The sequence below is a fragment of the Paramormyrops kingsleyae genome, chromosome 14, assembly GCF_048594095.1.
Source record: "Paramormyrops kingsleyae isolate MSU_618 chromosome 14, PKINGS_0.4, whole genome shotgun sequence".
In the NCBI taxonomy this organism is placed as follows: domain Eukaryota; kingdom Metazoa; phylum Chordata; class Actinopteri; order Osteoglossiformes; family Mormyridae; genus Paramormyrops; species Paramormyrops kingsleyae.
In genome coordinates, this window is record NC_132810.1 from 17,786,348 (window position 1) to 17,799,403 (window position 13,056).

The following is a 13,056-nucleotide window of genomic DNA, read 5'->3' on the forward strand; positions in this document are numbered from 1 at the left end:
GATAAACGCACGAAATATACGCAATTAGCACGTGTTAGAAGGGAACATGGCGTATGAAATACCGTAAAGTTTTCCGGGAATAGCGACAGTCCCCTAGCCGTAAAGTTTGGAGCTTGTGGGTTTCCGTACTTACGGCTTGCAGTGAGTTTTGCGCGTGCGCATATCCTATTGTCGTTGTCATCCCAAGGTAAACTGGTGGTGTATTACTTTACCTCTAAATTATTAGGTACCTGAATAGGTGTTTGTATTATTTTAAAAACCGAAAATTAAGCAACGATGAAATTGACTTTTTCAAATATATTTTATGTATGAGACACAGTGACCTGTCAGAATGCTTCTATTTGCTTATCTTCTAAACAGTAGTGTTATGGTTGTCGTGGCTGGCAGATAACGTTACGCAGCTAGGTAGCTCTCTGGCTAACATTAATCGTGTTATTTATTTCTCAGGTAAAATATCGGTTTATGCTTGAATTGTCATTACTATTTGTTCATTTCCGTTAATACGTTAGTAGCATAGCGAGAAAATTCTATAATGGATGTGACTGAATTACGTTTATTGCGTTCGTGGGGTTTTCATGTTAAATGGTTTACTCATACTGTCTGCATACGTGTCATCTTTTTTGTCTAGGTAAATTGTATTAGTGTCTTGGAGGATGTAGCCATTTCATGCAGTAAAACTGACAGAGACTGCACTGATAATCTGTATAGTTTATACAGTGTTATGAAAAAGCCATTCTTTTACGGTTGATTAGTCGGTCTTCTCACATGACTTTTCTGATCTTATTGGCAGGGAACTAGCGATGGAGAGCCATGAAAGTCAGACTCCAAGGCCCATGTCCCTGGACATTGTTGGAGACACAGGAAACAATCAGAGCGGAGACCCTGCACTCTCAGAAGTGTCCTCTGCTCAACCACCGGAGGTTGTCTTCCAGGAGGAGAACATCGACCTCGATGGCGAGGCCTTCATCACCCCGCAGGACGACAGCTCTTCCGATAACATGCTGGACAAGTTGAACGACCAGATGATGGAGAGTGTCATGATATCGGACTCGCCCAACAACAGCGAGGACGACACCGGCCACATGGAGTCTCTGCTGGAGCAGTTTGAGGACGGAGAAGACTCAGAGCCCAAAGAATCAGAGTGCGCAGAAGAGATGGAAGAAAAAGCCATGGTTTCACCTAAAATAACGGTGGAAGCACCGCCGCCGGCCTTGGAGGACGAGGCGGCAGATGAGGAACAGCAAGTGTCTGCGATGGAAAGGGAAGTGGAGTACGCCAAGCCGCCGGAGGACACGCCCAGCCCGAGGAGCACAGAGTTGCAGGAGCCATTCGATGCTAACAAGGTAACACCGAAGGAGGAAGCCATCCCGGTGTGCACTATCTTCAGCCAAGGGAACCAGCAGAGGGCGCCAGGCCAGGCATTGGCACCCGATGGCTTTCAGCCGGCACTGGTTAAGTCACCGAGCTTCAGTAGTGGTGTGGAGGCCTCCAGCCGACTGGCCCCTCTGGTCTGCCAGCCGAGCCCCAGCCTTAGCAAGTTCTTCACCGACAATGGGCACGTCAACCCTGCCTCGGACTTCTTCGACTCCTTCACCACGTCCTCCTCCTTTATATCAGTCAGCAACCCCAACGCGGAGTCCATGCTGCCGGCCGGTGTCGCCGAGAGCCAGCCCTCGCCTACTGCCGTGTCACCGCCGGCTCCCCACACCACGCCTCAGAAACCCACCACCCCCAGCCTCCTCACCGCTCCCCCTGCCCCCGAATCGTTGGCCCAGCCGGGCTCCGCTGGGACGACCCTGCAGCCGGCATTCTCCCAGCTTCAGGCCGTCTTCTCTGGCAGCGACGATCCGTTTGCCACGGCGCTGAACATGAGCGAAGCCGACCGCAGGTATGACGCGTGGCTGCCCTCCGAGGAGACCCGGAAGGTTCTGATCTCCGTGGCAACTCAGCAGCACAGTCCCGTATTCGTGGAGCGGGACCGGCTCTCCATGCCGGGGCTCCGGTTTGATAACCTGCAGGTAAGCTAGGCGATGTGACCCCGCCCTGCCCCTCCCTCGACTATTTCATTTTCCTTTCATTGACTAAATGAAGAATGAGGTTGTGTTTGGTTCCATATTGTCTGAGTGTCTGACATAAGGATAATTAAGTTCCTTGTGCTTTTTAATTATGCGTAGTAATGAATTGGCCATAAATTGTGCATAATTCATGCCTAAGACATAATAAAAATTACACGTTTTAAGGACTAATGAACCCTAATGTTAAATGAGAATCTGGTCTGAAACACGTCTCCTAGAAAATAGAAAGTTTTTTTTTTTCTTCAAAATATGGAAGTAGTTCAACTGTAAGAAGCAGCATGATAAAACCGGCCCAAGGAGGTTCTGATTGTGTTACTGATAGTTTGGGGGTGATGGATTTTTTTGTTTGGTTTCCATGTCGCAGGGAGATGCTGTGAAGGATCTAATGCTGCGGTTCCTGGGGGAACAAGCGTCCCTGAAGAGGCAGGTCTTCACTGCCAGCTCGGTGGAGCAGTCCTTTGCTGGACTCCAGCAGCTGATCGTAAGTATCCGTCTCCCTCCTGTACAGTATGTAGCGTGTGATGGCGAGTCTGCAGTCAGACCCTAGAACTGCAAGCTGCATCAGTGCTGTAAAATCATCCAGGAAATGGGTCATTATTAATGTTCTGATCCTTTAATGTTCTGATCCTTCGCTGCTTTATGTAGAGCAAACTGCGGCCCGGGTTGTGTCATTGAAGATGATATATTTATTTTCACCATTAAGGAACTTCTGTTTTATGCCCAGCTATTATCATTGTTAATGATGGTCTTAAGGCTTATAATTAGCATGAAAGAGTTCACACGTATATAATTTACTATAAGTAATAACAGTCTAATTATATTATAGAAATATAGCATCTACTGTAGTATCTAGAATCTACAAAGGATAGTGAATGCCAGTATCTTGTAAAATGGATATATCTGTATTTTTTGATGGTTGAAAAATTGCTGTTGGGTCGGCGTGTTTAAGCCACGTGAACTTGCTTGTTTTGATAAATAAAAATAAAATACAAAATGATGAGGTGTATTCTATCAGAAATCTGATAGGGCAAAGCTGGTGTTTATTTGCTGGGGGTTCTGTTTATTATTTACCATAGACGGAATGGCAGCCCGCTGTGAAATGTACACCGAGTGCTTTGTTTCTGGCCGGATTCATTGGATTGATCCACATATGAATGGTTATGTTTGCACCTTTTCACCCGCAGTCAGCAGGCTGTCCGTGGTTCAGTTACGCTCTGACTTCTGTGTCAGAACTTCCTCCGTGTCATTCTCAGTCCCCCCCCCCCCCCCCCACCCACCAGTGGTTCAGAGGCATAACAAATCAGACCTAAAGAATGCCAGGAGCCTGGGGGGATGATCATCTTAGCAAGGGATAAGACAGGAACCGTATGGCACTTCCTGGATCATGCACTCTTCCACAGAGAGAGAGAGCGCCCCCTACTGCTGTTTTTTCTCGCTAGGAAGCCTGCAGCCTCTGCATTATGTAACCCCAGTAAAAATCCTCAAAATCCTTAAAATATGCCCCCCCCCCCAAAAAAAATAAAAAATAAAAAGGGTGCGCTGTGTATCTGCAATGTCAGCCTGCATTCTGAGAAGTGGCTCCCCAGTTTCAGATCCGACACCCGCTGGCCAGGTTGTTTGTGATCCGGACCCCTTCCTCAGGCTCGGTCAGCAGCAGCAGAGCCGAATGCAGATCTCTGTGGGTACAAATGCGTTTTGCCAGCATGTGGGGCTCCCTCCCGGGGCCGGAGTGCCTTCCTTAAAATGTCAGCCGGCTTCACGCAGCGAGAGACATTAGAGAAATAATCATAATCAGTTTAAAAAATGGGCCTGTGAGAGATGGTGCTTCGAAAATGCAGCAGCCAGGCATCCACTAAATGTAGGTGAGCTTCTGGGTAATCTCCCCCCCCCCCCCTTTGTGCACCTTGAAATCCCCCCTCCCCCCCCCAGTTAAATCCCTTCCTCAGCACGGCTATACAGTTATTGCCTGTGAAGATGAAAAAAGCCAGGTTTAAAATTGCCAGAGTGCGGCGTGTGATGTGGCTGTGTATTTTTGGGCCTGGTGGGGGGGGGGGGGGCACACAGTGTCCCCGCTTAGTGTGACACCTCGCTAACATGACACCCCCGCCTGTTCACCTTGGAGTCGAGGTAGAATGAGGTGTCCCCCGACTGGGATCAGGTTGTTCCTGAAAGGCTCTGATTAATTAAGGGTTCTGCGTGGGTTCTCCGTCAGGCCTGGACGACGTGGCGATATGAACAGCAGCGAAGGGGAAGAGGAGCTAACTTCTAAATGGGAGCTGTCCGGTCTTTGCGGGCTGTTCTGATCCGCTGACCTGCATATTACATTGTAATACACAGTGTGTACCAGCAAAGGGTGTAAGAGCATTGCGATGTGAGCTTCCGTGCTTTTTAGCCAAAGAGCTCATCTTTAGTATGCTGTACCACACACCCCCGCCCCCCCCAAAGCCCACAGGCAGCTGTCAGGCGGCTGGCGAACCATCGCCATAGCGACAGGGCAGCTTCTCTCTGACACGTTCCCCAGGCATCCTATACATCCACCCACTACCCACCCCCCCCTCAGGGGTGCACCCCCCAGCATCCGGATAGTCAGCCATTTGTAAATAAAAGATCAGTTTGCTTGGCACTGCCCCGCCCCGGCCGACAACGGGCCCCGAGTCTCCGGGTGGGGGATCCCAGTTTTGCCCCGCAGCAGGATGCCAGGCCGAGCCGAGCGCCATGATCCGGCATCGGCACGGCGAGGCAGACTCCCGCAGCCTGTGAGTCATCGCGGCGTGTTGATGAGGACGGGGGGGGGGGGGACGTGTTGGCTATGGAGGAGAGAGTCTGGTTTGATCTGAAAGCTGCATTTGAGACTGTGTCACGTTTTGCGAAACGTGGCTTGTGTTTGTGTCATCTCTGCCCCCCCTGCCAGGCCCTCGGCCTGGGCATCTTGGCCCCCTCCCCCACTGTGCTCTCCCTCCTGCCCTCTGGCAGGTTCTCGGTGCGGGCGTGGCTCAGATTAGCTGCCCCTCACCCCTCCACCTAGGGCAGACAGCCTCTCTGCTTCCTGATGGGCGGTGCCGGGCTTGTGGCCAGGCTTGGCCGGGACCAGCCATATGTCTGATGGGGAGGGGACGTGTCTGACGGGGGGGGGACGTGTCCCTCGTCACTCCGCCTCGTGATTTCAGAGGGAAGGCAAGGCCCAGATTATTCTGTGTGGCAGCGAAGCAGCTGTTCCCGAGCTGGACCGCAGACCCTCTGCCCGTCCTTGGGGGGTGGGGGTGGCACGCTCTTGTTACCCATCTTACACAGATATCATTGGACTCGGCTGACACTGAGATCTTGCGCTGTGGCGCCCACCCTTTCGGGGTCTCCCGCGGGCATGGCACTGGCGTGTGAAGCCCTTTCACAGATCACTGAGCCCCTCTGCGTATTGGGGGGGCCTCCCTGCCAGGTCACGCCGGGTGCTTCTGACTGCTACTGTTTACCTTTATTTTTATGTGAAGTTGTTTCTCGGAGGGTGGGGGGGGGGGGGGGCGTCCTCTTGACAGACGGGGCAAAGGCCTGTTTCCCTGCCAAGGAAACTCGACCCGAAAAAGTCCTTGGCGTTCCGCTCCGCTGGTGAGTGATTGGACACTGCCCTGTCCCACTGTATCCTTTCCGTTACCCGCTTTTTGGAAAGGGGGGGAGGGGTTTGAGTTTAATGCACTGCAGATACCGATCCGTGGTCATATTTCAGTTCCTCTCTTTCTGGAGGAGGGTGCTGGGCGTTGCGGTTGGCGTCGCATCCTAAACGTGCCTCAGGAGGAGTCTGTGGAAACCAGCGTGATAAATCGATCCTGCCCCCCCCCCCCCCATCCGTCCCCAGTTCGAATGGCCTGCCTGTCACGGCGGCCGGAGCAGTATGGAAATGGGAAAAGCGGATTAATAATTAATCGCCCCCCATTATTCTGTGTTTTCTTATCCCTCCTATTTTAATTGAAAGGACCAGTCCCTGACATGGGCCAATCCATTTTTAATGCGGGGGGCAGCCCTTCTCTCTCCCCCCACCCGCACTCTGACACTGACGGTCCCGCGGCGGGCCAGTGCGGACCTGACCCGCATCCCGATACGCTGCCGGTGCCGCGCCCAGCCGTTTGATGCGGAGCGGACAGCCGGCAGCGGGGCGGGCTGCGGGAGGAGGGCGGCTCTTGCCGTGGGGGCCCAGCGGCGCCCCCTCTCTGTACGCTCTGCCTTGCTCCTCTGCAGTGCATCCTTTCATTAACTCAGACCCTGTTTTCTCTCTTGCTCTCTGTTCCCTATTTTTTCTTCCTCCCTTGCCTTTGTTTTTTCCCTCTTTGTTATCTCGTATCGCTGTATTGTTAAGCGCAGTTTTAGTACTAATTAAAAATGATTATAATTTAAAAATTGATGAGAATGCTGGTTTCCGAGACCAGCTTCTCGCTGTTCCCTTTCCTGTCTCTCTTTTCCTCCTCCTCCTCCTCCTCCTCCTCCTCTATCCTTCCCCTCTTCCTTATGACGTCCCTCCACCCCCCCCGTGCCTATTGCACATGTTCTTCTGTTGGGAGGTGCGCTCAGAGAGCCTGATGGATGGGATCCGACTGACACCAATACGACCCCATAATGTCACTCGCGCTGCTTTGCCTTTAAGCGCAGACAGGCATTGTGGGACTGCACACTGACATGGGGCTTAGATGTAACTCCCTCCCCGGCTACGTGCCTCAGCTGTAATCAAATGCAAACCTTAACCCACCTGCTAATTACCTGGTATTCTTAACGGCCTTTCTTCATATTAATTATTGCATTTAACTTTCGGCTGCTTTTGGGATGGATGCTGTATGTAATTAGCCCATTACGGAGAGAGCGGCTTTTAAAAGGGAGCATGCTGGGCTGGGGGCATTTGAGGGGCTCCGTGCAGCCGCGAGGTGTGAGGGCAGGATGAGACCACGATGAGGGCAATGGCGGAAGGCAGCCTGCTCAGCATGACGCTCCTCCGCTCTCTGGCTCCCCCCAGTGGCCGGACTGCCGTAAAGAATATTTCTCGCCATATTCATGCAGGCCAAACCTCAGTTCCAATGCTATCAGTCGCAGTCCCGCTATGGCCACGGATGCCCTGCTCGCTGGCTCCCCCCAGTGGCCAGACTGCTGTAAAGAGCAAGTCTCTGTATATCTATGCAGGACGGGCCTCGTTTCCAGCATGCTGGGTTGCGATCCCACCTTGGCCGTAGACGCCCGGCCGTAATGTTTCTCCACTCACTGGCTCCCCCCAGTGGCCAGACTGCTGTAAAGCGCACATATATGCGTATTTACGCAGGACGATCCTCGGTTCCAGCGTGGCGGGTCGCGATCCCACCATGGCTGCCGTTTTCGGCTCTGTCCCGTGAGCTGCAGCTGCTTTCGCCTGTTTCGCTGACAGTCATTTTAAGCTTCATTTCCCGCCCTAATGATGATTTAGGGTTGCGGGTGGCCCAGTCTGCAGGAGAGGCTGTGCTGCTGGAGCCCCTTACCTCCCCCCCCCCCCCCCCACCCGCTGCAGAATGGGTGTATGTGATGGACGACGCTGAGATCACAGTGCCGGCACCAAGCTTGCCATCCTCCCTGATGCAGAGCCCTGGCTGTACCTGAGTACAGCCCGGCAAGCAGCTGTTATTCTAATGGGTTCATCTGCGCCCCCACCCACCCCCCCCCCCGCCCCACAGAGCACCAAGAACTGGAGGGCGGCTGTGGATCTGACAGGCCGCTTGCTGACGGCACATGGCCAGGGCTATGGCAAGAGCGGCCAGCCCACCACCCACACCGCCGACTCCTTGCAGGTGAGCCCCCTCCCCCCCGTGAGTCATGTCCCAACACCTGACCCCCTGTCTGCTCCCCCAGTCTGCCTGGAGGCCCCCCCCCCACAGTGTTTGGCTCAGCAGGTTGCCAGTTCGAAGCCCATCGCCCTTAACCCCCAGCTGCAGGGACGCCGCATGCTGGCTGACGCTGTGCTGTGTCCCCCAAGTCCGCTCTCACCTGCATGTGTGTCTGTGTGTCTCATGGAGACCAAGATGGGAAAGGCGAAAAGAAAATTTCCCCGGAGGGATGAATCTGGTATCTGCATGCTGTTCTACCACTTGCGACCCTGCAGTTTTGCACATACCATCTTCCAGCACACGTCACACGCAGTTATGATGCGACAGGCATAGCGTGTCTTTTAGACTTGGCCATAAAGAATCTGTGTGACGCACGGCTGGTCCAGGGCATCAGCCCAGAGCATCGGCGAGTCTCCGGACCTCCCTCCCGCGCCTCTGCAAATGCAGTAGCAATGTCATGGCGCCAAGTTACAGGCTCCCCCAAGGACGCCTTCTCCCGTCGGAGGCGTGCTGGGTCCGTGAAGCAGCATGTAAAATGTCAGCGTACGCGCACACACACGCGCACACACACACACGCATGCCTGCTGTGTCAGATTGAGAAGCCGATGACATTCATGTCCCCCCCCCAGCTGTGGTTCGTACGCCTGGCTCTGCTCACGAAGCTCGGACTGTTCCAGAACGCTGAGCTGGAATTTGAGGCCTTTGGCAACCTGGACCAGCCGGACCTGTACTACGAGTACTACCCCACAGCCTATCCTGGGCGCAGAGGTGAGCCGTGGACCAGGGGGGCGGAGATGGAGAGAGATGAATGGATACAGGAGAAAAAGGCACAGAGAGAGAGGGACAGACAAAAAGTTAGATGGCAGATGGGTGGAGAAGAAGAGAGAGGAACAGGAGCTTCTAGAAAAGGAGACGGGAACCAGGGAGAGAGTCTGACAGACAGAATGACAGGCGGTTGGGGGGGGAGGGGAGGGGAGGCCTCCTCAGGAGCCGCTGGAGAGGCGTGGGGCGCTCATGCTAATCAGTGCAGCATTCGCTGTGCCGGGGGGGCGTGGAGCTGAATTCAGAGGAGCTCAGAGCCTCGGGCGAGAACACGGCGACCCAGCCTGCACCTGCACCAATGCTGGGGGGGGTTCACCCATACCTGCCCCGCTCGTCAGGCGCCCCGCCGCGTGACGGACGTGTTTGCCGAAGCGGGTGCTGTACAGCTCTTCACGCCGCTTAGGGGCGAGTCGGTGAGGAGAGATAACGTCTTTAAAAGTAAGAAATAAAGAATCCCTCAGCGAGGGTGTGCGGGGAGTCTTCCGTCTACCGGGACTGACAGCCGCTCTGCAGCCCCTGTGGAGGAGACGGCCAACCTCAGCAAAGTCACCCCCCGGCTTCGGTGGAAAGGCACACCCCTGCCATTCTAGGGGGTGGGTGTCAAGGATGATGACTCGCCAGACCTTCGAAAATGCCCCCGATTGGCCTGAGAGGCTCCTGCTGTGGAGATCAGGTGGATCGAGCCCATGGGATTTGAACCCCGTGGTGGGGGGGGTTCTAGTCCCATTCAGCTACTGCTTTAAGTTTTCTTTAGTAGTAGGTGGCAGGAGCAGAAAGACCTGTAACCTGATAAATCAACTTTCTAATCTCCCCTATAGTGCGGTATTAAAGCTGAACAACTTCTATAAAGAACTCACCTCAGTATTTGTGCAGATATAGTAGCTTTAGATAAATATCTAATGCTGTCCTATAGATATATCGATCAATGGTTCGTTCTCCATACTTCTTTCCCATACTGCACCATTCTGACGAGGCCCCGCCTCCCTCAGGTTCCGTGGTGCCCTTTTCCATGCGGGTCCTGCATGCCGACCTTCCCCAGTACCTCGGCAAGCCGCAGGAGTCGCTGGACCGGCTGCACAGCATGAAGACAGTGTGCCAGCGGGTGAGCAGGGGCTTGCGGTAGGGCGGGGGTGAGGGGGAGGGGAGAGGGGGGAGGGGGAGGCCCACCGAATGACACTCGACTCTGCGCTTCTTCCGAACAGATTTTGGACAACTTGGAGCAGGGCACAGCTGAGGACGGTAGCATGATCAGCGTGACTCAGGAGAACAGGCAAGGTATGTGAGAGGACTCTCCGTCCATTCAGCCACCCACCCACCCACTCCTTTATTTTCCAGAAATGTGCCAGGTGTGTAGAAACAAGTGAAATCACACTGGCAGACACTCATAAGGGACAGAGCTCGTACAGGCTATGAGAAAGCTGCTTTGGGATGCTGTACGCTTATTGTGCAAACAATTAAAATGGGGAAATGTAAAATAGTTTTTTATACAGTTTGTGACCGGGTTGGTCAGTCGCTGTAAAAATAGACATTTCTCACTTCCACCCAGTAGCCCTGAGCTCCCTCTTTTGGATGATTGGACACAGAGATAAGAGGCAGCGTCTGTTAAGGCAGCATTGTAGGTGTAGCGGGGGGGGTGATGGGTGTTGATGGGAAGATCCCCCTCCCCCAAAAAAGGCCAAGCAGAGACCTCTGACCCCAGAGTCCTCCTCCAGTCACACCGACACACAGGACCCTCCCTGTGATCTTCTCTGCCACTCCCTGCCCCGCCCGGGCTCCTTGGCATGTGCCCAGGTCTCCGCCAGACAGCCCTGCTCCTGCCCCAGCTGGTCGTTCTGTCTGAAGCTCCTGCCTGCATGCAGGGACATCTGGTTGCTCTGGAAAAAAAAGGGGGACATTATTTCCAACATTTGCATATCCTGTCGACTTGCAGTCTATAATTTCCTCCCCCGATCATGCAGGGAAACGCGGACATGCCTTTTTTAATATTCCTGCACACGGTATTTTGCCCACTCCCCCCCACCCCCACCCAAAAAATCCATTGGTCTTGCTCTTCCTGGCTGCCCCCCGGTGTTCAGTGGCGGAGTTACATGCCCCCTCACAGGAGCCCTTTGAAGAATCACCCATAATTCCCTATCCTCACACTGCCGCGGCATGAGAAGAGGCAGCAAACGTGGAATAAATGAGGGAGGGGGGCTGCTCTGTCGTCTCCTCCAGCCCCCCTGCATGTTTTCCCTTTTCTCACACAAATAATTGATGGTTCGGGAGGGAGAGATGGTGGGGGGGGGGGGGGGGGTTCACTGCAATTTGCCATCACTGTCTCTGAAGCTCCTCCGGTCTCTTGCAGCCTCTATTCAGCTGTGGAGGTCACGTCTGTGCCGAGTGATGTACTCCATGGCAAACTGTCTGCTAATGATGAAGGTACGTGGGCGGCGGGGAGCTGCAGGGCTACCGTATTACCAGGCATACGCGCGCCTTCTGTTTCCTCCCCCCTTCCCTTTCCTTTGAGCTGTGGGGGGGGGGGAGGTATGTGGTGGATGTGAGCCAAAAATTGTGTAGATAATAGGGAGGCTGAGAGGGTAGGAGCCGCGTCAAGGGGCCAGGATGCGCGGGGAGTGTGTGGGTTGGCGAAGCCAGCGGCGGAACGGAGGATTATGGGATGGTGCGAGCGTCTGGCGTGTGACGGAGCGGAACCTGAGGTGTGGGGTTAATGGTGAAGGTGTCGAGGAAGATGAGGAAGAGGAAGATGCTCCTTCGTGTGGGGGAGTGAGTCAGGAGGATGATCCACAGTGGGGTCTCTGCGTGGTGACGGCAGTGGGACCCCTCTGCGATATTAAAGCCACAGGACCTCGTCACCCCCCCCCCTGCTTAAACCAGCTTCATTTCATTCTTAGCTGCCCGTAATCTAAACACGTGCCCGTGGTGCCTCAATGCAGGGGGCTTTCAGCGCTATGTGGGCGCTAACCAGTACTCAGTACGCACGGTCTAATCAGTACATGGGCGCTAACCAGTACCCAGTACGCACGGTCTAATCAGTACATGGGCGCTAACCAGTACCCAGTACGCACGGTCTAATCAGTACATGGGCGCTAACCAGTACCCAGTACGCACGGTCTAATCAGTACATGGGCGCTAACCAGTACCCAGTACGCACGGTCTAATCAGTACATGGGCGCTAACCAGTACCCAGTACGCACGGTCTAATCAGTACATGGGCGCTAACCAGTACCCAGTATGCACGGTCTAATCAGTACATGGGCGCTAACCAGTACTCAGTACGCAGGGTCTAATCAGTACATGGGCGCTAACCAGTACCCAGTACGCAGGGTCTAATCAGTACATGGGCGCTAACCAGTACTCAGTACGCACGGTCTAATCAGTACATGGGCGCTAACCAGTACCCAGTACGCACGGTCTAATCAGTACATGGGCGCTAACCAGTACCCAGTACGCAGGGTCTAATCAGTACATGGGCGCTAACCAGTACCCAGTACGCAGGGTCTAATCAGTACATGGGCGCTAACCAGTACCCAGTACGCAGGGTGTAATCAGTACATGGGCGCTAACCAGTACCCAGTACGCAGGGTCTAATCAGTACATGGGCGCTAACCAGTACCCAGTACGCAGGGTGTAATCAGTACATGGGCGCTAACCAGTACCCAGTACGCACGGTCTAATCAGTACATGGGCGCTAACCAGTACCCAGTACGCAGGGTCTAATCAGTACATGGGCGCTAACAAGTACCAAGTACGCAGGGTCTAATCAGTACTTGGGAATTAACTAGTACACAGGGTATAACCAGTTTGTGGGCACTAACTAGTACACAGGGTGTAATCAGTGTGTGAGCGTTAACCAGTACACAGTGCGCAGGCTCTAACCAGTATATGGGCTGTAATCAGTACCCAGTTTGCAAGGTCTACTCCGTACATAGGAGTTGACCAGTGCACAGGGTATAACTAGTATGTAGGGATTAACTAGAACCCATTACACAGGGTCTAATTAGTATGTGGGTGTTAACCAATGCACAGTATGCAGGGCCTAACCAATACGTGGGTGGCAACTAGTACCTAGTACGCAAGGACTAATCAATATATTGGAGTCAACCAGTGTGTGGGCATTAACCAGTACACAGGGTCTAATCAATACATGGGAGTTAACCAGTATTACTCAATGTCTAACCAGTAAGCAGGCTCTAAGCAGCACAGAGTCAGCATGCTGTAGCAGTCAACTTGCTGAGCGCGCAGTGTCTCGCAATCAAGTGGCAGGCGGCCGGCCTTCCGGAAGGTGAGGCGGCGCCTCTCGCACCCCGATGGGCATGGCCGTGTTCCTCAGA

The 13,056-nt window shown here is 53.8% G+C and overlaps 1 protein-coding gene across 4 annotated transcripts in view; it reads left to right on the forward strand.

The window, feature by feature from the left end:
• The window catches only part of trappc12 (trafficking protein particle complex subunit 12), a 91,387-nt gene that overhangs the window by 75,253 nt on the left and 3,078 nt on the right, over nt 1–13,056 (forward strand). The window contains exons 1-8 of one of the 4 annotated variants that reach the window (XM_072698735.1): nt 105–187; nt 791–2,018; nt 2,440–2,556; nt 7,754–7,867; nt 8,533–8,671; nt 9,715–9,827; nt 9,928–10,000; nt 11,070–11,143. In XM_072698735.1, coding sequence (XP_072554836.1) covers nt 801–2,018; nt 2,440–2,556; nt 7,754–7,867; nt 8,533–8,671; nt 9,715–9,827; nt 9,928–10,000; nt 11,070–11,143 — 1,848 coding nt within the window. In that variant the 5' untranslated portion in view covers nt 105–187; nt 791–800. Of the gene's footprint in view, nt 1–104; nt 227–248; nt 448–790; nt 2,019–2,439; nt 2,557–7,753; nt 7,868–8,532; nt 8,672–9,714; nt 9,828–9,927; nt 10,001–11,069; nt 11,144–13,056 lie in introns of those variants that run through there. The other 3 variants (XM_072698737.1, XM_072698736.1, XM_072698738.1) reach the window with 3 other exon arrangements.